Source organism: Sander lucioperca, chromosome 13, assembly GCF_008315115.2.
Source record: "Sander lucioperca isolate FBNREF2018 chromosome 13, SLUC_FBN_1.2, whole genome shotgun sequence".
Taxonomy (NCBI): Eukaryota; Metazoa; Chordata; class Actinopteri; order Perciformes; family Percidae; genus Sander; species Sander lucioperca.
Window position 1 is genome coordinate 24,655,617 of NC_050185.1, and position 25,150 is coordinate 24,680,766.

General features: G+C 41.8%; 2 protein-coding genes across 7 annotated transcripts in view; both read right to left on the reverse strand.

The window, feature by feature from the left end:
* Positions 1–15,443, reverse strand: part of nup98 (nucleoporin 98 and 96 precursor) — a 43,681-nt gene extending 28,238 nt beyond the window's left edge. For 3 of the 6 annotated variants that reach the window (XM_035990790.1, XM_035990789.1, XM_035990788.1), the window contains exons 1-11: positions 15,217–15,443; positions 12,836–12,940; positions 12,090–12,185; positions 10,436–10,621; positions 9,400–9,575; positions 8,584–8,691; positions 7,155–7,338; positions 4,303–4,472; positions 3,118–3,258; positions 1,562–1,694; positions 1,373–1,465 (exon numbers count right to left, since the gene is read on the reverse strand). In XM_035990790.1, coding sequence (XP_035846683.1) covers positions 1,373–1,465; positions 1,562–1,694; positions 3,118–3,258; positions 4,303–4,472; positions 7,155–7,338; positions 8,584–8,691; positions 9,400–9,575; positions 10,436–10,621; positions 12,090–12,185; positions 12,836–12,914 — 1,366 coding nt within the window. In that variant the 5' untranslated portion in view covers positions 12,915–12,940; positions 15,217–15,443. The remainder of the gene's footprint in view (positions 1–1,372; positions 1,466–1,561; positions 1,695–3,117; positions 3,259–4,302; positions 4,473–7,154; positions 7,339–8,583; positions 8,692–9,399; positions 9,576–10,435; positions 10,622–12,089; positions 12,186–12,835; positions 12,941–15,216) is intronic. The other 3 variants (XM_035990793.1, XM_035990792.1, XM_035990791.1) reach the window with 2 other exon arrangements.
* Positions 15,444–18,703: 3,260 nt separating this feature from the next.
* Positions 18,704–19,903, reverse strand: LOC116055028 (odorant receptor 131-2-like). The gene has a single exon (XM_031306780.2). The coding sequence runs from the start codon at positions 19,673–19,675 to the stop codon at positions 18,704–18,706; it is 972 nt and encodes a 323-aa protein (XP_031162640.1). The 5' UTR covers positions 19,676–19,903.
* Positions 19,904–25,150: the final 5,247 nt, after the last annotated feature.

Genomic DNA, 25,150 nt, shown 5'->3' on the forward strand with positions numbered 1-25,150 from the left:
TTTAAGTACTTTAAAAACGTTAATATATTGTTAAATTTAAATAATTTTCTATTTAAAAAAAACAATGTAATTTCTGGTTTTTCAAGAATCGATTTAGGAATGAGAATCGTTTTTAAAGTACCGGTTTGAGGTTGGAGGTATGTGGTCAAGAATATTTGTGATATTTCATTTTCTCTGTCTCACCCAGCCCTAGCCTCCTGGATAAATTACTTTAACGATTATTACGGTTATCTAAGTAGTGGCTGATTTATGTTGCAGACATGGGGGACTCGAGTCACATGACTTGACTCGCAAATTTTAGGACTTGAGACTTGCTTGATAAACATTCATAAAAGACTCGACTTTGACTTGATATTCATGACTTTGAAAGTCAAGTCATTTGACTCATGTCGGTTTAATAAATACATATATATTTTTCCCCTCTGATATTGAGGAGGAGTTAACTTTAGGATTTTAGTGCTGTTGCATGTGCGGGTTGATATGATGACGCGGCACGCGGGGGCAGACCTGCAGTAAACGAGAATGGCTACGGCTAGTAACTTAACGTCATGGATCCCTCAGCACCGTAAATAATAAAGTTCGGCTATAAGGATTACACATCTGACCAGGCAAAGAAGAAACGAATGGCAGTCTGCAAGGTCGGCACTACAAAAAATTCCGACGTCAACCACGTTGAATTTCAGACACTTCAAATCGGGAGAGATTCGGGTTCCAGTCCCCATATACAGCTGAACCACTATTTGGACGTTTGTGATGGACAGAACTCCCTTCAGTTTTGGGCCCTGAATAAGCACACCCTTCCCTCTTTGTTCAAGGTGGCGGTAAGAGCGAATAAGGCACACACGGGCGCACGCACACACTTAGAAACCATTATACTTGAATTGTTTGAATGAATTTCCTGATTTGATGTCATGTTTGAGGCATATTGAACAAATATGTTAATTTATTTTTGGCCTAATATCAGTTTTAGGCTGTGCTTTTTTATTTGTATAAATTTAAACTGTTCAGATATAGGTGTCTTGGACGCAATGTCTTTTGAATATTGAGTCGGAAAAATGCCAATAAAACTCCAGCAGTTCATAACCACTGTCTTTAGCTTGTTTTTTTAAATAGAAACGTTTGTATGACTTGACTTGTGACTTGTTTGACCAAAGCTATGACTTGACTTGCTTGATTGTCACAAAAAAATGACTTGGACTTGCTTGAGACTTGAAGGTTAAGACTTGCCCATGTGTGACTTACTCCCATCTCTGCTATCAGGGTCATGGAGCAATAACGTTTTCTTATTTCTACAGCTTTCTTATGTATCACATCCTGGTTTTAGCCCTGTATTATTATTTGATCCTTCCTGATGTTGTAGTTCATCCAGTACCTGCTCCGAAGCTGGTTCCCAGTGCAGCCCCCAGTCCTCCGGTGGCCGGCTTGTTCCCAAAAAGACTCCCGGCAGCAGGGTTTGCACCAAAACCTGCACCAAGCGAAAAACAAAAACACTACTCAGTAATGAAAGTTATTAATGAACCAACAGGTCACACATCTCCACCCTGAACACCAGCAGACTCACCGAAGGTGGAGGTGTTGGTTCCCGTCCCCAGCGTGAGGGCGGGTTTGTTGCCAAACAGCCCGGTGCCGGTGCCAAAGGAGGGGGTGCTTGTGGTGGTGGTGCCAAACCCGGCTGTCTTATTACCGAATAAACTCTACACACACACACAAACAAACAAACATTACGTACACTCACAATGTAAAAAAGGCCCATAAATAAGCTGCGGCCCAGTTGTCAGGGCTGTATAGGCAACGGGAATTGAACGTCACTATGCTTTGCCACTGCCTTAATGGCTGCATACAGTAAGTATTATATTGATGGCATCCTTTGTAAATGCATACGACTTTATATAGTACTTTAGTTTGATATTAAGGAAACCCGAGTAATTTAGTTCATTTGTTCAGTTAGGAATACGTATAATTTTATCCTGGCTGAATCCAAGAATGTGAAGTCTACTTAATGTTGGATTGGGTTGTATGCCTTAAACCATGTGCTTTCATTTTCTGTTTACAGAAGAACAGGTTTCCAGATTTAGTCTGAACTGAATAATTACCCTGTGCATTGCTGTACCTTAAATCTAACGCAATAAAGCGCAGTGAACTAATACTGGGGTCCTGTCAAATGCATACTGACCGATGTAATGAAGCGAATGTCCATACAAAGAATCAGCTAATACAGTTCATTTAACTTCCTTCAGTTTACACAATGACTCATCACGTTAGTACAGTGCTAAGCATAAGTGAACACACCCATGCTAAAGATGACTAAAACGAGGAATCCATTTTTTTTCTTAATGCCTTAAATTTAAAAAAAAAAAAAAAAAAAGGAGGAAAAATCCACCATACCTAGAGATTGGCATGGGGTACTTTCCATAAAATCATCTCTCAATGCAAATCAAACCAGCTATTAGGCTAACTGACATAAAAACCATGTTAATCTCTAGGTATGGTGAAGGGTATGTGATGATGTGGGGTATGGTGAAGGGTATGTGATGATGTGGGGGTATGGTGAAGGGTATGTGATGATGTGGGGTATGGTGAAGGGTATGTGATGATGTGGGGGTATGGTGAAGGGTATGTGATGATGTGGGGGCCAAGGGAACTTTATCAGGATGCATAGTATCCTGGATCCATGAAATAACTGGCCTTTCAAAATAAAAGTCTGCCTGCCTCTATGGGAATTTAACATAGGGGTGTACTGACTTATGCTCCCTGTATTTTAAGGAAGAACATTTATTTATTTACGAAACATTATTCATTCACCAAGAAAATTGGTGTCCTTAAAGATTGGATTTTTCCTAACTTTTTTTAATTTAGGCATTAATTATTTCCAAAAGATGATTTTTTATTCCTCTTTAGCATGGGTGTAATCACTTACGCTTAGCACTGTATATGATGCTCATGGAGAAGTGCTAAGTTTCAAGAGTGTAGACTGAAAGGCAGCTGACCTTCCTGATTGGTTCAACACAGGTGTAGCAGAAATTAAAACTTGTGTAACCCTGTGTCTCGACCACAAGCATGTCAGTATGATACTGCCTGCCTGTTAAATGGGGCTCCTACAATTTGCCTGGTTTGTACCTGTGTGCCAACAGCTCCGAATCCAGTGTTGTTCGCGCCGAACAACCCGGTGCCCGTCCCAAAGCCGCCAGTGGCGGCGCTCGTCTGAGCTGCGCCAAACAACCCACCCGTCTGCGGCGCCGGCGTGTTCCCAAACAAACCCTGAATCACAGGAGAGGACCGGTGTGACAACATCCTCAAAACTCAGACGTCAGTTACAAGGTGAGCACATTTTTCATTTCAAGACTAATCAAGCCTGCACAATAAATCGTTAAAATCGCGATCTCGATTCACCCCGTTCGCGATTTAATTTTGTTTTTTGTTCTCCTTCAATTAATTTATTGAAAGCATTTGACATTAACATTTAATGTTAATAATTATGTAATAATTATGGCCCTGATACAGGCTCTATCTAAACTCCTGAACATGTCTTTACATGTTCAGGAGTTTAGATAGAGCCTGTATCAGGGCCATATTTAGTTCAATGTGTTATAGGTCACTATTTTTGGTAGCCTACTGCACTTAAATGGCCAGTATGTACGTTAATTTCTTTATTCATTGAAGCCTCTATGTTTACAGGCTTGTGAGGATGTGCAATGTGCTATAGGTGCCAAAAAAGTCTATGTTTGGTACTGCCAATTTGTTTTGTTTTGTCATGGTTCATGTGTGCAATAAACATTACACTTCGTGTGAAAAAAATCGTGACAGACACTCGTGATATCAATTGTAAGCAAAAAAATCGTGATCCATATTTTTCCCCGAATCGTGCAGGCCTAAAACTAATCAGACTAATTACTGGACGTCAGCGGGACAGATCCAGTGTTGAGGTTTAAATCCTCACATTTTCCATTATCCACTGTAGGTTGTATGAGATGAGGAAAACTTCTATGTCAATTAGCAAATTGATCATATAAAATAAAACCCAGCAATCAAACATAAAGGCTAATCTCACAGTTTAAATTGAGGTTCTGTTTGTGTCCAAACTGTGATGATGTTTGTGGATTTATTATCATAGGTTTACATTCTTTAATCATATATTTAGTGTTTAACATAATTCCAAGCTGCACATTAACAGACATCCATGAGTCTGACTCTGAATTGAAGATCTTAAAAAAAATGTATCAGAGTTTATTCAAAGCCTTTTATGAACTAATTACATATATAGACTTATGGCAAAGCTGCGTAGAGAAACAAAAAGATTCTCACTATGCTGCTGGCGTTGGCCTGTCCCATCGTGTTGGTGTTGCCGAAGGAGAAGCCGGTGCTCTGTGTGGTGGTGGCCTGACCGAACGGCTTGAAGAGGCTGCTGGCTTGTTGCGGTGGCTGCTGCTGACCAAACAGACCGCCTGTGGTTGCACCGAAACCGCCAGCAGGTGCTGAAAAAGAGGATAAAAACACAGCATGTTGCTTTACTAACTCCCAACATTTTTAGGGCTGGGTATCGCCACTAAAATCGATTCAATTCCAATTCACAAAATCCCAAAGTGTTTTGATTTCTGATTCCATTGGTTCAGGGATATTTCAGTTATAAAGCCATTTTAGCTTGAATATGGAAGTTATTCTAAAGGCCCAGACACACATCGCCGACGGCCAAACATCAGCAGAAAAGTCAGTTGTGGCGCTTTTCCATTACATGGTACCTGCTCGACTCGCCTCGACTCTACTTTTCTGGTTTTCCATTACGAAAAAAAGTACCTGGTACCTGCTAACAGGTGCTTTTTTCAGTACCTCCTCAGTCGAGGTTCCAAGCGAGCTGAGGCGAGCCGAAAAGGTGACGTGAAAGCGACGAAGCTGCCTCCAGCTTCTTTAGAAACTAAATGTGTCTTCTGGCAACAACACACACCTGAGGCGGTACTAAAATCTGCAACGGAAAACGGACGCACAGTGTGTCGAGTCGAGGCGAGTAGAGTCGACTCGAGCAGGTACCATGTAATGGAAAAACGCCATTGGACTCATCAGTCTCCCCGAGTTGGTCCAAAAAGTTCCTCAGAACACCGAAGAGACGAGACGTAACACGTCTCCATAACAGCAGGCGGCGCTAATCTGGATTGTCGCCCAAAAATGAAACCCGACAGATGATTGGAAGAACGCGTCACATGGGTCTTTTTTTCTCCGGAAATTCACAGCCAGACTGTCATGGCGGCTCGTTGAGAATACGATCTCATATTGGACTAAAATAGTTCACCGAAACGTGTTTCTGAAAACATTTGAAGAGAGAAATAGGCCGTGCAGTTGCTGAATCTGTCTTCATTTCAGATCAACAAAGGTCAGTTTAAAAGATTTTCATCAGATTTTGAGAGACTCTAGTCACGCTCATCCCGCTCCCCGTTTCCTGGTTAGCTCTCCACCAATCAGATGGGTCATTTGAGTCCGACTGCTGGCAGTGCCCGCCCCACCAATTATACATGGCAAATCGGCCAAAATGAAGGCCGACGGCTCCTCAGACGGACGACGGCACGGAACACACCGAACAGACTCGAGTCACCGACCTCACCAGACTGTCCAACGATTATCGGCTCGGTGTGTCTCTGCCTTTAGAGAACTAATGCTGTAAATTGTACAAGGAACCCTCTAACCTGCTGCATTATTACAAATATGAATGTTGTCATTATGAAATTACCCCGAAAGAAAAAAGTGGCTACTTTGTTTTTTTGGACATTTCCTACATGGAACAGTCTGTTGCAAGATCACACGGTGCAAAACAAAAGAACTTGACTGTTTTAGTCAACGCCACAGAAAGTGTAAAAACATTACTTTAATGTACTATCTGTATACAAGTCCTGTGGGTTGGAGGGGTTGTAAGTGTGTCTCATGTCTAGGGCTGGGTATCCTTTGGATTTTTACTATTTCCGATGCCAAACATGTACTTTTAAAACGATTCTGATTCCTAAACCGATTCTTGGAAAACTGAAAAATGACATCAAAGAAAGGCTCTTTTATAGTGTGTTGCCACACGTTTCAATAAATTCTACGTGCTTCCCCTTTGCACGTAATCGTTTTGAAACATTTGTTGCATTTTGCGATGTCGGAATCCTTGGGTGTGAAATACAGCCACTTTCGACCGCTTCGCTTCAGGTATTTTAAATGTACTAAAAACTACCGGTTGCGTAGGAAGCTGCTCCGTAGTGGAACCGGATTTCGGTACGCAACCCTACTCATGTCTTCGTTGTTGTTGGTTTGTTCATATGTTTATATAAATGTTATATAAATACCAAAGCAGTTACAGAGACAGAAATATTTGTACAAGTGCTTTCTTCAGAACACATGGTGTGATGCAGAGACGGAGACCTAAAGCCTGTGAATCTGTGAAAATGGCCATGGCAGTTTATCCCTCGCCAAAATCTCGCCCAACGTTGGAGCGTTATGACATGTATACCCTAGATCGTCTAGTGTCCTACGACACCAATAAATAAATAAATAATCACTATAGCTTTCAATTGGAGCTTCTTTAAAGAGGAATCTCAGGATTTTATGAATCAAATGAAGATCGATTTGATCACACCACATTAAGGGTATGCGTGAGTTGTTACTGAGCTTTATTTTATTTTTTTTATGTACAAACAATTTCAATATATCATACAGCAATCTAAATAAAAGACATCTTATTTTTTTGCAAGAAGAGTGCCTTGGACCTGTCTTTTTTGAAGATCGATTTGAATCAGAAAATCGATTTTTTTTAAGCCGGCCTAAACATTTTGTGGTTAATATATATATATATATATATATATATATAAAAATACGGTAACACTTTACTTGAAGAGTGACATGACACTGTCATGACAGTCATGACACATGAACGCTATCCATAACTTGTCATGACAAAAACCGAATGACACTTAGCGTTATGTCATAAACGTTTATGACTTGTTTATAATGTTCATGACACGTTCATGACAGTGTCATGTCACTCTTATGTAGATACCTTCAAGTAAAGTGTAACCAAAAATATTACTATGACACCTAAAAGAACCCAAGAGGTTGGGTCACCATCAGGTGTTTGAGCTGAGGAAACGTCAACACTGTGGCGAGAAGAAGCTTCTGTTGTCATCACCCCTTACCTGCTGCACCAAAGGTGCTCTTGTTCTGCCCAAAGGAGAAGTTGGTGTTGGGGGCAGCGGCGCCGAACAGGCCAGTGGCGGCACTGGACGTCGCCGTGGCAGCACCGAACAGACCGCCCGTCGGCGCAGCCATCGGGTTGGTTGGACCCTTCCTGCCCGCCTGGTAGTCCTCCAGCCTCAACTCCTGCAGGGAGATACATCAGTTTCAACAGACGGTTCGACGTCTTTTCACCTGCAAATCACCAAAACTACACCTGACTGATCTGAGTCGTTCTAGGCTGCTCCAACAATAATCTTGAACTTTGAAAGGAAAATAAAATGTTTTCCGCAAACCTCTGCTCCATGAAATGTATTAATCTCCACTTTAAATAAAGGCTGCGTGACTAGAAGTCCGCAGCTGTCCACCGAACATGGAAAGTATGTCCAAGCCTCCTGGGTGGGGAAACTGGGACTGCATTTATACATAGCGCCTTTCTACCTTACTTTACAATTTGCCTGTGACTCCTATGCCTACTTGTAGGTTAACGGTTAATGATGATGATGAAATTAGCACTCCTAGTTTACATTAAATTAATTATTAATCCTATCTAGGGTTAGTAACCCCATAAGAATCCCTAAAAGCTAGACCTGCAAAGATTAATAGCTTATTTGAACTATTTAATTATTCACCAACTATTTTCAAATTTCTGATTCAAGCTTCTGACGAGAGGAACACACTGCACGCTTAAGTGCCGCGAAGTGTAGATGCGTGTCTGATCGTGCGCCTGGCTGTTCCTACCAGACATGCAGTTCTCCGTGCAGGTCACAAAGTGATCCTTCTCCTCTCCACTCTACGAGGCGACACTCTCACTTCCTGTGTGTGTGTGTGTGTGTGTGTGTGTGTGTGTGTGTGTGTGTGTGTGTGTGTGTGTGTGAGAGAGACACTGTCTGTCGGGCTCTCTTTCCGTGTGCCTAATTGCGTGTCTCGCTGTAGACACGTTGTCTTCATGTATGTGATAACCTGACACATTCGCTCGCGCAAGAAGTAGAAGAGACGCCAAAATGATCGCTGCTCCGTGCGGGCTGCTCTGAGCCTTATCACAGCTGGCTTGGCCGGACAGATTGAGTAACATGTTCGCCAAAAATTATAATAGCTCCGCTTTACAGCACTTCACTGTGCTTTAGCGTGCGGTGTGTTTCTGGCCTTAGAAGTGAATATCTTCTTCTTTCTTCACTCCTCTGTGACAGTAAACTGAATATCTTTTAGTTTTGGACAAAACAAGACATTTGAGGACATCATCTTTGGGAAACAATGATCTACATTTGTTCACAATTTTTAAAAATCGAGAAAATAGTCGACAGATTTAAATCGACAATGACAATAATCGTCAGTTGCAGCCAAACTAAAAGCAGCAGCCGACCCGTTTGTGTGTCGGCAACACAAACTCACCTCCAGGGATTTGTTCTCATATTCCTTCATGGCTGTGATGCACTGGTGCTTGGTGTTGATGCTCGTGGTCACGCCTGCTTTTACCATTGTGTCACTTCCTGTTGGAGGCTGAAGGGATTTGACAAGTTTCACAAGGTCAAAATGCTTATTTTGTCCATCACTTAGCTTTTTCCTTTCTGTTCATACTTACTGTATACAGTGAAATTATACAATACAAGCGCCAGGCTGCAACTTTAGATTAAAACAAAGCCAATTATTGAGATGTTTTCCTAACAAATGTCATAGTATTTTGTGTTTTTACTGTTTCACCACAATCACGGTTAATGTTTTCCAGCTGAGAGCAGCTCCTGCATTTATTGCGAGCATTGCATTGTGGTAGAATAGCGACCAATGACACACACAAAAATCTAAACATTTTTAGGATGGAAACTAGGGCTGCACAATATATCTATTTTTTATCGTCATTGCAATATTAACTGCACAATACATATTGCGAAAGGCTGCAACATATCACTCAGACTTATCAGCAGAAAACTGCATTTCAAAATGTAACTGTCACCTTTTTCCGTGCTGCCTTTTAAGTTCAATTCAATGTTTAATTTGTTCAATGAAAGAAAGTTGGAAATTATTTCCTTTCATTTGTTTTAAATTCAACAAGCAATTGTTGTATTTCAGCAGAACATGAAACGGCAGCAGAAATGCAGAACAGAGTACACTTTAATATCTGTTTATTTATCGCAAGTTATATCGTTATCGCATATTTTCCTGATATCATGCAGCCCTAACGGAAACATTTGTTGCACTTGAAGTACTCACATTGAATTTTACGGTTGTTCCTGGCTGCTGCTGAGCGGCGGTGAACCCTGAGCTTCCGAACAGGGAAGCAACACCACCTCCACCGAACGGGTTGGAGGTGGTGTTGGTCGACCCAAACAGTCCTCCACTGCTGGTGCTCGTCCCAAAGCCTGGAGGACACGATGGGAGGGAGACTTCTTCAGATCGTTCAGATGTTTCATAAGATAAACAAATCAAAAACGACAATGGGACTGAGCAGAATGGAAACAGAACTGGAGCACTGGATGGTTGTTATTTCACTTTTGTTGTTAGTAGATACTTTAAATATAACAAAGAATTGCAAATTGTTGGCATGAAAATGCTGCTTTACTTAGTTTTACAGTGATTTAAATCTTTTTCTTTTTGGTTTCTGACTTTGACTTCTGTTTACCAGGTTCTGTTGAGGTTTCTGCCTGTCCGCACTTAAGCTGCCTGCACATGATTAGGCGGCAAAATCATTCTGCGCTGGCCGTTCCAATGATTTCCTATGGTGGAGAGTGGTGCCGTCCTACTAGGCGCTGTGCTACCCCTGGCGTTGCACACTGTTTGGAATTGCTGCTTTGGCTGCGCTCAAAGTTCAAATTTGTTCAACTTTGACCTACTGTAGTTGCCGCTGACCTCAAGGTGCAACCAAGTCCAGAACATTCCTGCACTGTGCTTTGCCTCTTTGCTCTGCGCCCTACCTCACGGTTTTGCCGCCGATCATGTGTAGGCAGCATTAGTGCAAATGCTTTTGGGGGAATTGTTGGGTCTCTGTAAATTAAAGTGTGTAGTCTAGACCTATTCTATGTGTCCTGAGATAACTTCTATTGTGATTTGACAATTAATGAACCAAACAGTTTTTTTTGTAAAGTCAAACTCATCATCTCCTTAATACAGTCAGCTGTTTTTGAGGTCCCTACTGGACAAATTCAGAAGCAGGTTGTCATTACTGATCTAATCTGATGACATAAGGAGAAGACCCATTAAAAAGGTGTGAGCTGTACACCAACAACAGTGGAGGGCAGAGGGTTCTCACTTCCAAACGAGGTGGGCTTATTGGCACCGAAAGCATTGTTCTGCTGGGAGAAGAGTCCGCCGCTGGTGCCCGTTCCGGTGTTGCCAAACAGGCCGGTGGAAGTGCCAGTCGCTGCACCAAAACCAAAGCCGGTGGTGGGGGCAGAAGTTGCCGGCTGGCTGAATGTACTGGACCCAAACAGACCGCCTGCAGGAAAGATACAAGGACAAATTAGAGCAAAGTATTTATTTACACATCTTTAAGAGCTACTTTATTTCCTACATTGACGCACATTTTTGTGCGTGAATACATGTGACCTGTATGTAAAGCTTAGTTCAGACCAAAGATTTGATACGAAACTGTTTAAGAACATTGGCGGGACACGAGCCAGCGGATGGTGTCGCCTGCAACTCAGTTGGTCAAATCACCAGTTGCTTGTTGTAGAAATGAAGGCATGTGACCTGTTTCATCGGCCAATCAGCACATATTACATTACATGTCATTTAGCTGACGCTTTTATCCAAAGCGACTTACAATTGCTATATATGTCAGAGGTCGCACGCCTCTGGAGCAACTAGGGGTTAAGTATCTTGCTCAGGAACACATTGGTTGATGTATCGCAGTGGGAATCGAACCCACATCACCCACACCAAAGGCATGTGTCACACCCACTGCACCATCACCACCCCAACATAGCGACGTTAACTTGAACACGTTAGTCACAAACTGACAGTGAATCGAAATGGTAGAGTTTGAGGAAAAAGCCGTGTCTGTATGACACAAGCCTTAAAAGTTAATCAAATAAAAACAAATAAACTGCCGCCAGAAAAAAAAGGGACAACAAACGTCGGAGAAAAGGACCAAAAATGTAAAAAAAAAAGGACAAAAAGTAATTTAAAAAAAGGACAAAAAGTCGTAAGTTTGTAAGTGCATTTTAATTATTGTTTCTGTTTTTCAATGAAAATGGTTTAGCAAAACCTTTTGTAAGGTTAGACGCAAAAAATATTTATCCAGCTACAAAAAAAATCCTGAAAGTCAGAAGTTAGAACTGGAGTACAGAGAGTTGTTGCTATGGAGATTAAAACCCTGTCTCGTTGCTTTGGTGTAAACTGGCAGGTTTTAAAACGTTGCATTTCGACGCAAGTTTCAACTCGTCTCGGCGCGAATCTTTGGTCTGAACCGGAGTAAGTTACTACTCGTTGCTTGAATAAAGAACAATAAATGATGATCACGTTCGTAGACAGATGTCGTCTCAGCAGGTAAAACCCTGTTTCACCGAGACGCTGAACAGCCAAACAATATGATCTGTGTACGACTTTTTTCCTTAACAATACAACTTTATTGTCTGTTTACACTAAAATTGATTTTGCGTTCCCGAGCAGCTCTGCTCAAAAAGAAGCAATAGAAAGCAAAATACACAACAATTACACATATAGTACAAAGATGAAGACATATCAACAGACATGGCAAAGACACGTCGCACGACATTCTCGGGACCAGATCTTTATTGGTAGCAAACTGATTTTTGGTTTAGCAACAGGATAGACTGATATATAACAGAGTTCTTAAGCCTGTTGTGTCAAAATGAAAGGACTCTAAATCGCCTGTTAGAAGGCAGAAGTTGGTATTCATAAGTTTAAAAACACGCATGGTGTTAACAAAAGAGCTGACAAACCAGGCTTATTCTGTGTGGTACCAAACAGTCCTCCAGTGTTGGCGGTGGCTCCGAACGCAGTTGTCCCAAAGCCTCCCGTCGCCCCAAAACCTGCGTCTGCAGTTAATGAGAGGAGCGGATGATATGAAACACAGGCTGAGGTTTTAAAATCACCGGCTGCAACTTCAGCAGTCACCTAAATACTAACGTTCTCTCAGACTGGATTTTCCTAACACCAGACTACATCAAAGTCTGTTTATAACATTACATTTTCAGATTATTAATTTTGAAAAATGATATAGAATCAGTCGGCTACATTGATGTCTGTAAAGGCCCATATATACTTGCCTTTTTCTACTCGATCGCGTACGTAAGATGGCTGCCACGCATATTCTTTGGCGCGTATGTTGTGCACATCTTCAGAAATTAACGCTACGCATCCATAAGATGCAATTCAGCACATAATCGTGGGGGCAGTATATCATCTGACAGGCAGGTCAGCAGCCAGGGATGATATGGCCCTGATCTGCCCCCTAGTGGATAACCGTTTAATCCTCCAGGTACAAGGCAAGTACGCAGGCAAGTATGTAAACAATAAGGTTCGCGTCGCCGCTCGTCTACACATTCTTAAAAAGCTAGTATATCTGGGCCTTAAGAGAATAATGAAGTCAGTAACTCTAAGTTTTAATTATTATGCAGCCCTAACCACAATGTTCTCCGGCCTCCCAGAGTTTTAATGAATCAAATGAGTAAATAAAACGACTTACTTTGCTGTCCAAAGGTCGATGCTGTGCCAAACCCCCCTGTCCCTCCACCGAAGGGAGTTCCAAATGACTTGTTGAACATCTTGCTAGCGGGACCGCATAAGTCTTCTGTATGGAGACAAACAAATATCCACTTAATGAACTGTTTAAAATCATAGAACTACAACGGATAGGAAGGACACTGAGCCGTTTGTAGTGTCCATTTGATTAGTACAAAGCAAACGTTTGGAGAAATTCAACCAGACATCACACTGTGGTGGCTGGTCATGTAATGGCGTTTTTCCATTACATGGTACCTGCTCGACTCATCCCGACTCTACTCGACGCACTGTGCGTCCGTTTTCCGTTGCAGATTTTAGTACGGCCTCAGCGTGGCTGGTTGTCATATGGCGGCGCCGCAGTAAACTGCCGTGACCTAACGCGACACACACAGAACTTGGAAGGTGTGTTGTTGCCAGAAGACACATTTAGTTTCTAAAGAAGCTGGAGGCAGCAAAAAAAAAACAAAAAAAAAAACACACAGTTGGCTAAACTATTTCAAAATAGCGGGTTTGTTCAGGACACCCCCGTCTGTCGCTTTCACGTCACCTTTTGGTATCGCCTCAGCTCGCTTGGAACCTCCACTGAGATGGTACTAAATAAAGTACCTGTTAGCAGGTTCCAGGTACTTTTTCTCAAAATGGAAAACCAAAAAAGGCGAGTAGAGTCGAGGCGAGTCGAGCAGGTACCATGTGATGGAAAAGCACCATAACCTGCGATCAGATTTGTTAGTCCGTTTTGAGACGGTGTGAGAGTCCCGTACAGGAAACAGGAAACATCGCTGCCTCTATCGCTGCCACAGGAAAGTTTTAAAACACCAAACACAAGCACTGAACTGCCCGGGAGTTTGTGAAACAGCTGACTATTTTCCTCAGTTCCTTCTCTCTTTTTTCAGGAAATGACGCTGCCTCCTAGTGCAAATAAAAAAATTAAAAAAAAACCTACCAAGGAAGATTCCTGAGACAGTTAACTAGAGTTTGGGAAAACAAAAAGTCTTGTTAGAGCTGGAGGTGAAGAGAAGCTATCAAAATCTTCCTGTCACAACAGATGCACACACAAAATTTCAAGAATCACAGATGCTGTACATCTCTGACTGGGCCAACTTCAGACTTAAGTGTGAAAGGTGCAGCTGTATTGCAGCTACCAAAAGTGGAAGCATTCAGATCCTTTAGTGCAGTAAAAGTACTAATACCACACAGTAAAAATACTCAGTTACAAGTTAAAGTCCCACATTCATACCCTTGTCAGATAATTGTCAGTTTTCAGCTTTGCAATTAATTTTTTAAGCTGATCCAAGAGGCGTTTTAAAGATTTTATTTAGCTTAACCCCTGTGTTGTCTTCCCGTCGACCATGCAACTTTTTGATTTTCTGGGTCAAAATTTTAAATTAAAAACGTGTTTTTCTTTTGTCGCTATTCCCAATGTTTTTTTTTTTTTTTTTTAATTTGGTTGAAAGAAACCCACATTTCTGGTATAAAAACGTTTTGAAAATGGATCAAATTTGACCCGAGGACAACAGGAGGGTTAAAGGAGGAGGAGAAAGGATTCAACATCAAAACATGTGGAGATAGATAGTTTCTACTGGAAAGGGAGGGGATGAAAAACTCATCTGAGAAGTAACTAAAGCTGTCAGATAAATACAGTAGAGTAAAAAGTACAATATTTACGTCTGAGATGTAATGGAGTACACGTATAAAGTATCAGAACATGGAAATAGTTAAGATCAGGTACCTGGAGTTCGTGCTTTATGGTTTCAAAATCAAGTTAGGAAGATTTTCGCCTGACTTCCAGCTCCACGTGCAGCAAACCGGGTTGTGGCTTTACGTTAGTTAGCGCCGTCAGTTTAAAATAAAATACGTCAGGCCCAGCTGGTTGGGTTAGTTTAAACCAGTTTGATACCAAACCCGTCACTTAGCCAGTCAGGGCCAGAAATAACCAGTAATAAACCAAATACACACACCTAGCAACAGCTAGCTGTGGTTAACTTTGACGTACCAATAGCAATAGCAACAGCTAGCTAAATACGTAACGTACGTTGACATACCAATAGCATAATTTCCGCGTCAGCTAACATGTTAGCTCTAACGTAATTACTTAAACGCACAAACAAAGCTACCAACAAGTCAGCTCGTCCTTATTAATGGGTAGCTTTTAAATCTATATAACGTTAAACTCATTGGACATTCGCCGTGTTGCGGACAGTTGTTAGTTTAAAGTTACGTGCGTCAAGCTAATGTTAGCTTGCTAACCATAGCTAGCTAGCTCTGCCGCTAACTGCTATGTAAACGTTAGCAAAACAAAAGCAAGACAGACAAAGAACAATTGTTACTTTCACAAACATTTACCTTTAACAACGTTGTTATGGATGTTCGGTTCTTTGTCGACCTCCCTCCAACTGTGTTGACGCCACGAAGTCCAAAATGTTAAACGATAAAAGTATCTTTAGCTAAACATCGGCGTTAGCCGGATAGCTTTGTCAACGAGGAGGGAAAACTGTCGACCAGCAACCGTCACGTCACTACGCACTTTCATACGTCTTACGTCATGACGACAACGTTCCGAGTACTGCACTGGGGCCTTCTGATATCAATACAGAAACTCTAAGCTATTTATTGAATTATAGGCAGTAGTGAAATGTAATTAAGTACATTTACTCAAGTCTGTATTTAAGTACAAATTTAAGGTATTTGTACTAATTTATACTTCTAATCCACTACATCTCAGATGGAAATATTCTCCTTTTTCTCAACTACAGCAGTAACAACATACATGTTACTGCAGCACTAATATTAATCAAGAAACATCAGCTAAAATAGTACAACACTGACAGGAAACATAAACTCTGTTTTTAAAAGTGCTGTATGAAAAAAGTTATTATTATTTATTGATTGGAGGATGGGTAAGTTTGGTTTAAGGTGTGTTTTGGATGCAGTTGGCAGTGTTGAGTATGGGGGGGGGGGGGGCAGAGACGGGGGCAGCTTGTGTAATCCATCCAGGGCCAGGCTCTTATCTCCTGCAGGCAGATGAGTATAGCAGTGAGACAGACGGCAGCGTGTCAAACCATTTGAAGTCAACTTTATTTATGTAGCACCTTCCATACAGCGAGTGTAGCTGCTTTACAACACAGTGAGAAACCACAAAACAAAATCACACACATTAAAGTGCCCATATTATGAAACTAAAACACTTTTTTTCTGGGATTTGGGGAGTTATTTTGTGTCTCTGGTGCTTCCACAAGCATACAAACTTTGATAAAAAACCATCCATGGTGTTTAGAGTGAGATACGGTTTCTGAATGTGTCCTGCCTTCAGTCTCCGGGTGAGCTGGTCAAAATCTGCACGGCTTTCTACGTCACTAGCCGAGACAAGGGACCTAGGGGGCTAACCGTTAGCATGCTAGCTCGTTCTCAATGGCAAAACACTGCTACAACACACACTAGTTCACCCTAATCTACAAAATAAATTGTATAGAACTACTTCCATGTCCCTGTTCTGCAGGTATTCCACGCAAAGTTGGAAGTGTGTCCTCGTTTAGAAGAAGTCTCCCGGCTAATCCTGCCTTGTACTACTGAAGTTGGAGAGACAGCTAGCTAGCTCATGTAGTCCTTACCTAGCTACTGAGCATGTGATCTTACCTAGCTACTGAGCATGTGATCTTACCTAGCTACTGAGCATGTGATCTTACCTAGCTACTGAGCATGCGATCTTACCTAGCTACTGAGCATGTGCGACTGCCAACAAAGATGTTACAGCAGTGAGAGGTCTCACTCTGTAGCTAAAACAGAGACCTGAACACAGGGTGAAAAGAGGAGCTGCAGCAATGTGCAGTACAACAAAAATATGGAGTTTTTTGAAAATGAAACCATGTAAACCTATTCTGGTACAATCTCAAAATACAATTATGAACCTGAAAATGAGCATAATATGGCCACTTTAAAACAAGTGCAGACACTTTTGTGATAAAACCGAGCAATCAAATAGATAGATAGATACAGTAGATAGATAGATACTTTATTCATTTTATTCATTCATCCAGTAGCTTAGACAACAACAACACCAACAAAGACACATACACAATTATATATCTTACTTACATAGAAATCACTCACAGGAATTTAAAGAGTTAACAATTTGTGATTACAAAGGTCTGGTATGGACTGACCATGTGATGCAATGACCCTGATAAGGTGCTATGGTAGAGTGTGTGCAGTGGTGGCAGTGCAAAAGTGATGAAAAAAATGAGGAACAAACAACAGAGGCAGCAAATATCAAGAACAGTGGAATATGCGAAAGATCAAAATACAACATGGGAAAGCATAAGAACAAGAAAACATGTAAACTATGATAATAACACAAACAAGCAGTGAAAGTTAAAAGCTTTGCTGAGTAAATATGTTTTTAAAAATGTCCACAGAGCTTGCATCTCTTATACTCTTCAATATTAATATATATAGTAATATAGTTTTGGTGCATCATTAAACAGAGGGCCGATTTCTTTATTTGTGTGATAGTTTGCATTTTAAAAAACGGCAGCAGAGGGTTTAAGATGCAATTAAGGATTATAAAATGACAAAGAAGTAGTAATGTAGGCTGGTCCCAAACAATTAACCTTAGGGTCAAATTTGACCCATTTTCAAAAAAAAATTTCAACCAAATTGTCAAAAAAAAGTTACGTGAATGGTTCCCTACGACGCTCTTCACAAGTAAAATGAATGATCAGTTCACTACTTTGATTTAATTTGGGTGTTTTAGTAAGCCAGCAAAAGTTTCCACCTTCCAAATATATTTTGACTTCCTACACTGGCCCCATGTGAGAGGTTGTGATTGGTCCACCCATGGCCTGGCTGGCTGGAAATGTCTGAATGCATACATTTTCAGGACTAAAGAAGACAGTGGCACCGGCAGGATTCTATTGCAGAGTACATTGAAGAACCTCTCATTCAGTAGCTCATATGAAGAGTCATACAGAAGGCCAATTACACCACAAGCAGCCAGTTACACACACACACACACACACACACACACACACACACACACACACACACACACACACACACACACAAACACACACACATTTTCACACTATAGTTTCACAGATGGTCAAAAAAATTTAGTCATAGCTGTGTGACTTAAAATAATATAGGCCTATCTAAATAAGCAACTGAGAGGCGAGCGTGTGAACTTGTTTCAGCCGTGTTTTCTGGGCTATAAATAAACTAATGTCCAGTTTGTGTGTAACTTTGGATTTGCAGATCCATTTATTGACAGTTAGGTATAAACATGCTCACTGTAATGTTCTACTACGAGTCGGAGACAAGATTAAAGTTCTCAGATTGACCCGTTTTATAAACCGCTCAAAACAGTGCCGAGAAAACCTACAGATGTGTTGCAGTGTGTCACAGAAAAACAGAGCTCTCAATCCCTGGTAAAATTCAACCCTGTTAACAACAACAACAACAACAGAGGTGCATAAACAAAAAAATGTACACAGGGTGCGTACAGGATCACGACTGCTGACGCCACTGAAATGAGACATAGAATTGGGGAAATGAAAGGTGAGCATTTGCATTTGATTACATTGCTGCCTGACTGGGGCTGCTGGTTACAGCGTTCTCGCTCAATACTAGACCAATGTCAATGATTTTTGTCCACATTACTCACTTATACATTACATGTAATACATAGGAAATCAGGTTCCAGGTTTGAAAAATACTACTGGGAAACTACAGGAGTTTTCAAATTGTTTCTTGCTAAATCAAGGATATGCTTCTTCTAGGGTTGTTAAAACTACATTTACAAGCAAATACAAAATCCTGATCCTTTTCATGAAGTCTAGGGTGAGACCTTAGCCTTGACTGAGATGACTGAGAGTTTCAGTCGACAACATAGACGGTTCATGAGGACAGGTCTGATGGTCTGATCTCTTATGCCATAAATGAGAGAACTCAGACATCTGGGCAAGATGAAAATACACACATATAAAATGTTATAGGCACGCACAAATATTATCCTTGTTACAATCCTCGAAAGAGCTATGAGGATGGGGCTGTAAATGGTTGAAGAGAGACTGAGGCCCAGCTGCCCCAGATGCAGCAGCAGTGTGTTACGAGCCTTTAGAGCTGAAGCTTTGTCTGTGGAGGCTGACCTGGCTGCTATCATCACACCAATATAGGAGGAAGTGACTGCCACACCAGCTGATATAAACAGAACACAAGTGTACACTTTATCATAATTATCAGACATTGGGCCAAGAAACATGGATACATGAGAGCAAAAATCGTTCATCTCCAGGCTCTCTAGGTCTTTAAATGGAAAATCTAACAGTAAAATAACTCGTATGAGTGTATTTAGTAAACAGAAGACCCAAACCACAATGATAGCCACTTCAGTGTTTCTGATGGTGATGATGGTAGAGTGCCTCAGTGGGTAGCACACAGCTACATATCTCTCCAGAGACATCACCCCCAGTGTGAGAGGAGAGATTTCATTTGTGAGATCAGCTAGCATGGTGAGAACACCACATAAAGGATACATCAGCCTTATTCTACAAGCACCCAGTATGTATAGTACTTGACCCAGTGCCATCAGTACAGTGTCTGCAAAAAGGAGGTTAAACAGAAGAATGTAACGGTAAGTCTCACGAAAAACAGTTTTACTCCTCAATGTGAATAACATGGTCCCATTAATGTAGAGAAACACACAACACGGCACTGTAGTCACAGTGGAGAATAACAATCTTTCCAGTAACCCCTGATACTGCTGTTCAGCAGTGACATTGGTCACAGACTGATTTGCATATGACATGTTAAGACAGTCACCTATTGAACACAATGAATTTCTTCCAGATTGTATTTCCACGACAACTAAGATCCAACGTCAGCAGACATGCCTATTGAGTTCACATGAAAAATCTCAAATCCTCCACGTACATTTTCCCCTCTCGACAGTTAGCAGGTTAAGGGTTTGTGCTTGCTTCTATGTGAGCAAAGCTGGTCTGTGAGGTTTGTCCACACTTATATACTGTGTATGAGCTCTGTCTTCACACCCATTTCATATGACACCCTCACATGTCCTTATGGTGTCAGGATTATGTCATATCTCGGGAGTGCGATAAAACATGCTCCACGAGCAAATTATATAATTTCACACTGGCAGATATCACTCTTCATGCACTAGTTCAACCAGGGCTGGACTGGGACAAAAAATTAGCCCTGGCATTTTTGGCCCAGGCGGCCCAAACCCACCGTTATTGGTCAGACACATTCCCTGCAGACAGTCCTCTTAAAATATGCGTGCATTCTCTGATATGAGTTGCATAGTGTTCTGCGTTCATGTGATCGTTTTGGATCCTTCAAGAGGGGTCTCAAGACTTATCTGTTGATCTCACACTTAAATAATTAATTCATTCTTAGAGTTATGATTTGTATATTTATGGTATTTTTATTATTGATATTTGATATTGTATTGCCATTATTGTTATTATTACTATTTTGCTTAATATCGGCTCAGCAACTTTAAAAACAGTTTACTGTTATCTGTAACTATTGTAAGAGTCATATTTTTCAATGCAAGCTTAGGCAGTTAGGTTACCTGACAGTTACTAACTTTAAAGGGGTGATTGAATGCAAAACCGATTTTACCTTGTCATAGTTGAATAATGACAGTTTAGTGGGTAACTTGGACATACATAGAACCTCAAAATCCCATTGACACCTCTTTCCTCTGCAAATCTCACAATTTGAAACCGCCTCTGAAAACGGGCAAATCTCAACGAGCCGCCTAGTTGACGTCAACTCGGCGGCTCCTCCTCATTTGGCTCTAGTCTCTATCTTTGTCACGCCCCAACATTTACACAGGCTACACCACTGATCTGAGGTCAGCTTAGTCTTCTGAATAGGTCGCGCAGATCTCAGAAATTGTATACATTGTTCGTCTGCTATTTTACCACTAAATTCACTTCTGAGACTTTTTTATGCGAGAAATCAACTATGTAGAGGTCAAATATGTGCCGTGTTACTAAAATTGATGTTTAATTGAAAATTTTGTCCGACTGTGTGTCGGAGTTCAGCGGCCGGTGCTGCCTGTGTTGCTGCCTCGCCTCCCGGCCTGCCTTCCTTCACAGACCCCGGCCTGCTGGAAGGTAGATGGAGCTCCGTCATGGCTGGCAGCCCACGGCACTCCATACCCGCGCAAAGTCACCGTTTTTTGGGGTTAATGGACTACCAAATGCTGCTGCCCTGACAGAGCGCCAGGGCCTGCAGCTCCCCTCTTCCTGCTAAATGGCCGGTGTGTGTGAGTGAGAGTGCGGTCAGCGAGCTTGTTACGCCCGCAATCTCTTACCACAGGTTCCAGTTAATCTTATAATGTGTGTAATTATAATGTGTTGAGTTATTTAAACAAACGATCGGGGAAATAAACGCCTCTTGTCCGCGAGTCTCATTGATAGAGCCTGCGGCTGGATGGAGCTCTATCAATGAGAGCTAGCTAGCCTCCACTTAGAATTCCTCTGAAATTCACAAAAATGCATTAAATTGAAATCGGACACCATTGTTAGCTTTATAAGACTTTGGGGTAGATGTTATATAAGTGGCGTGACGAAATTCAAACTGTAAATATACTCTAATTACGCAGAAAATGAAGCTAACTAGCCGCTACCTGTACACATAGGATTGAAGGGACAGTAGCAGCTAACGAAACCCCTAATGTTCACAAAAATGCATTAAATTGAAATCAGACACAATTGTTAGCTTTATAAGACCTTGGGGTAGATGTTATATAAGTGGCGTGACGAAATTCAAACTGTAAATATACTCTAATTACGCCGAAAATGAAGCTAACTAGCTGCGATCTGTACACATAGGATTGAAGGGACAGTCACAGCTAACAAAACCCCTAATGTTCTCAAAAATGCATTAAATTGAAATCGGATACCAGTGTTTGCTTTATAAGACCTTGGGGTAGATGTTATAAAAGTGGCGTGACGAAATTCAAACTGTAATAGCTACTGTAGTTATGCCGGCAGCTGGCAGCCAGCCAGCTCCACGGAGCTCCACGGAGCCCCGAGTATTCCAGTAGTCCAGTACCCAGGGAAACGGTGACTTTCACTGGGTATGGAGGTTGCCGCTTTCTCGTCAGACTGTGTGGAGCTCCTAGCTAAAGTCCGACACGTCTTACCAAATTTGCAATTCGCCATCAATTTTTCATTTTTCATATTTGAGCTTTATATAGTTGATTTCTCGCTTAAAAAAGTCTCAGAAGTGAATTTAATAACGAAATAGCCCGACAAACAATGTATAACATTGGAGTGTCTGAAATATGAGAACTGCTGTCTCGTCTCCAATGTGTTTCTATGTGGTTCACTCAAACCAATCAGCGCGCAGCTCATCTAAATATTCATGAGCATACCATATTTGGAAGAAAAGCTCTTGTTCCAAATAGAGCCATATTCACAGGGTAGTTAAGGGCCTAATAAAATAGCATTCTGGCAATTTTCAGCCCAACCAATGTTACATACCCTATTAGGAGACCTTAAGGAACCGTGTGAAATACCCTATATAATCACTTAATCACCCCTTTAATGTTACAGCCAAACTGCTTGTTGTCGTTATGACGTGAGGCACACACACACACACACACACACACACACACAGCCTCCCTCCCTTTCTGAGAGTCCCTGTTCATTTGCCTTACCTCCTTACCACATCGTCATCTCCTCTCTCTTCCATCTTTTCCTCACTCGCTCCCCTGGCCCTGTCGTGGTCACTCTCCTCCTCGGCTTCTTCCCTGTCATGATGTTGTTTCTGCTTCTCTGTATAGCCAGCCATCTCGCCTCCGTCCTCTACTTCAGGTAATGCTGATGTTGAAGCAGCTACTACAGCCCCAAACATGTCAGAAATTTTGGCACATTTTGAGGAATCCACCTGTAGATTCTTAGTCTTTTTCTCCTGTAATTTCTCTGCACCTCCCTTGCACTTTGGTGGTCGTTTGTCCATTTTAACGTGGATGCTAACCTTCCAGCATAACTATTACAGCTCGTGTCTCAGGGCCGGGAGGCGTGGCAATAGTGGGATTCGTAAATGTGCGGCCCGGAGTGGGGAAGGGGGTTCTGGATTTGATTTTGAGAAAATTAACCAATGGGCCGCTGTGAGTTCTTTATGGGCCGGCAAAAAATAAAAATAAAAATAAAAAAAAGGCCTATTTATAATGGCGATTCGGCCCAAAAGTGCGTCGGCCCAACGGGAAAATGCCCGGTATGCCAGATGGCCAGTCCAGCCCTGAGTTCATCAATCGAGAGTGAACTGGCAGCTGCGAGCGTAAAACTTAACATAGGGAGAGAGAAAGAATGGCACCTGCACCTGCGAGTGTCTGCTGTGCGAGCGGAGGAGGGCATACACGCTCTCGCAGGTAAACTCTGCTCACCAAGTTGATTTCTGAATGCCCGCGTGAAACTGACTTTTGACATTTTGGGGGCGGAAACCAAGGAGGAACTGGCCCTCCTCTGATTGGTCACTTTCAAACCTATCCCACCCACAGACCTCCTTAGTTTACCTTGATTGACAGCTATCATTCAGGAAACTCTGAGTTGTCCTGGCTGAAGAACAGTTTTTACTTAAAATCCCTGCCGTTGTATGAACCCATGCTGCTAACATTAGAGCTAAGCTTAGCCTTAGCTAACATGAATGTGAGCAGGGTCCTTTTTACCGGACAAAATGTATCCCCCCCTCAAAGTGACCAATGCTACTTCACCAACAGATCATTATAATATAGGAATATAAGTATTTAAAACTAAGTAAAGTGCTGTAACGTGAACAGTTTAACATTATTGTGTGATGGAACAATCATATCCCAGCGGCAGCTGCTGGTTGTATTTATCCACTACAGAGCTCCGGGGAGCCGGCGACAGCGGCAGTTGTTTATCCGCCAACAGGTGACTAGCTACATACACCACCCGGACTGATCTCATGAAGTGGCATATGTATGACACGCCAATTCATAAGCCATGATTTGCGTGTTAGAAAAACGCATACTCGCTATTTCGTGTGTTTATCAACGCCGTTTGACCTCCATTGACTTACATTAAGCGATTGCGTGTGAATTGATGCTTTATAAAACGCCGAAAATCCGTGTGAGGTGGCTGGTTGGGGTGATGCATGGGTAAAACAGTGGACTTTCACCCAGGGAGAGCGGGGATTGCGTCCCGCATGTGACGTTTCCTTTATGTCCCTCATGTGATGTTTCCTTTCCACGTTTGTTCTTTTCCTAAACCCAACCCCGTTCTTCTTTTCCTAATCCCAACCCCGTTCTTCTTTTCCTAATCCCAACTCTGTTCTTCTTTTCCTAATCCCAACCCCGTTCTTCTTTTCCTAATCCCAACCCCGTTCTTCTTTTCCTAAACCCAACCCCGTTCTTCTTTTCCTAATCCAAACCGTTTTTTCTTTTCAACCCAACCCCCCACACGCCACGTGGCTTTAGAACGACGTTGCAGACTGCAGTCAGCTGTATACAACGTAAACATACATGCCGACAGCTGAAAATGCATACAGATAACACGCCTCTTAGCTTTAGGAAAGTGGCGTGTATTTTTACGCAAAGTCATGATGTCACGTTGCACCGCCAGATGACGGTCCTTTTGGGGGCCATGGCGATGACAGTTAAGTCAGGCACTAAAATGACTAAATATAGGAAAAAGATCGTTGTTTGGATTAAAACACTCCAGAGGAATGAGCAAATTTCCTGGGCTAAGTATTTTGTTTCGCCGCGTGTTTTATGTTGACACCACGTTGTACTATATGAGCTCATTTTCCATTAAATATTGAAGTCATGAATAAGTGTTTCGGCATGGCTGGCCGAGTGGCACTACCCATGGTATTGAACGGGAAAAACGCCCCACCTCTGCTTTTTTCACAAATTGCACCCTGGCTGTGAGCCTGGCCAGCAGTCAGATTATTCCAGAAACAGAAATAATGATTCATGACGTGGTGTATTAATGTTAACATTAATGTGATTGCATTATAGTCTACTAATGAAGCTCAGTGTAAATTCTTTCAGGAAGATGTCATTAACCCAATCACTACTCTTTTTTCTTAAATCAAATCAGCTGTTTAGAAGCGATACTTTCAGTTAAACCAATCAGACATGGCCACAAAATTCAAGGGCCAATCACAGCATTACAGCTCTGCTTTAAATCTGTTCTCCATGTGCTGTCAGCTGTTGTTTCAGGCAAAGCGTTCAACCCTCCACCTCCCCTCCCGCCTCCGGTCATCGTGTTTCTCCCGGCTG

Bases quoted from the DNA above. Each gene is read 5' to 3' on its own strand.
- LOC116055028 (XM_031306780.2), bottom strand. From the start codon at position 19,675: ATGTCATATGCAAATCAGTCTGTGACCAATGTCACTGCTGAACAGCAG.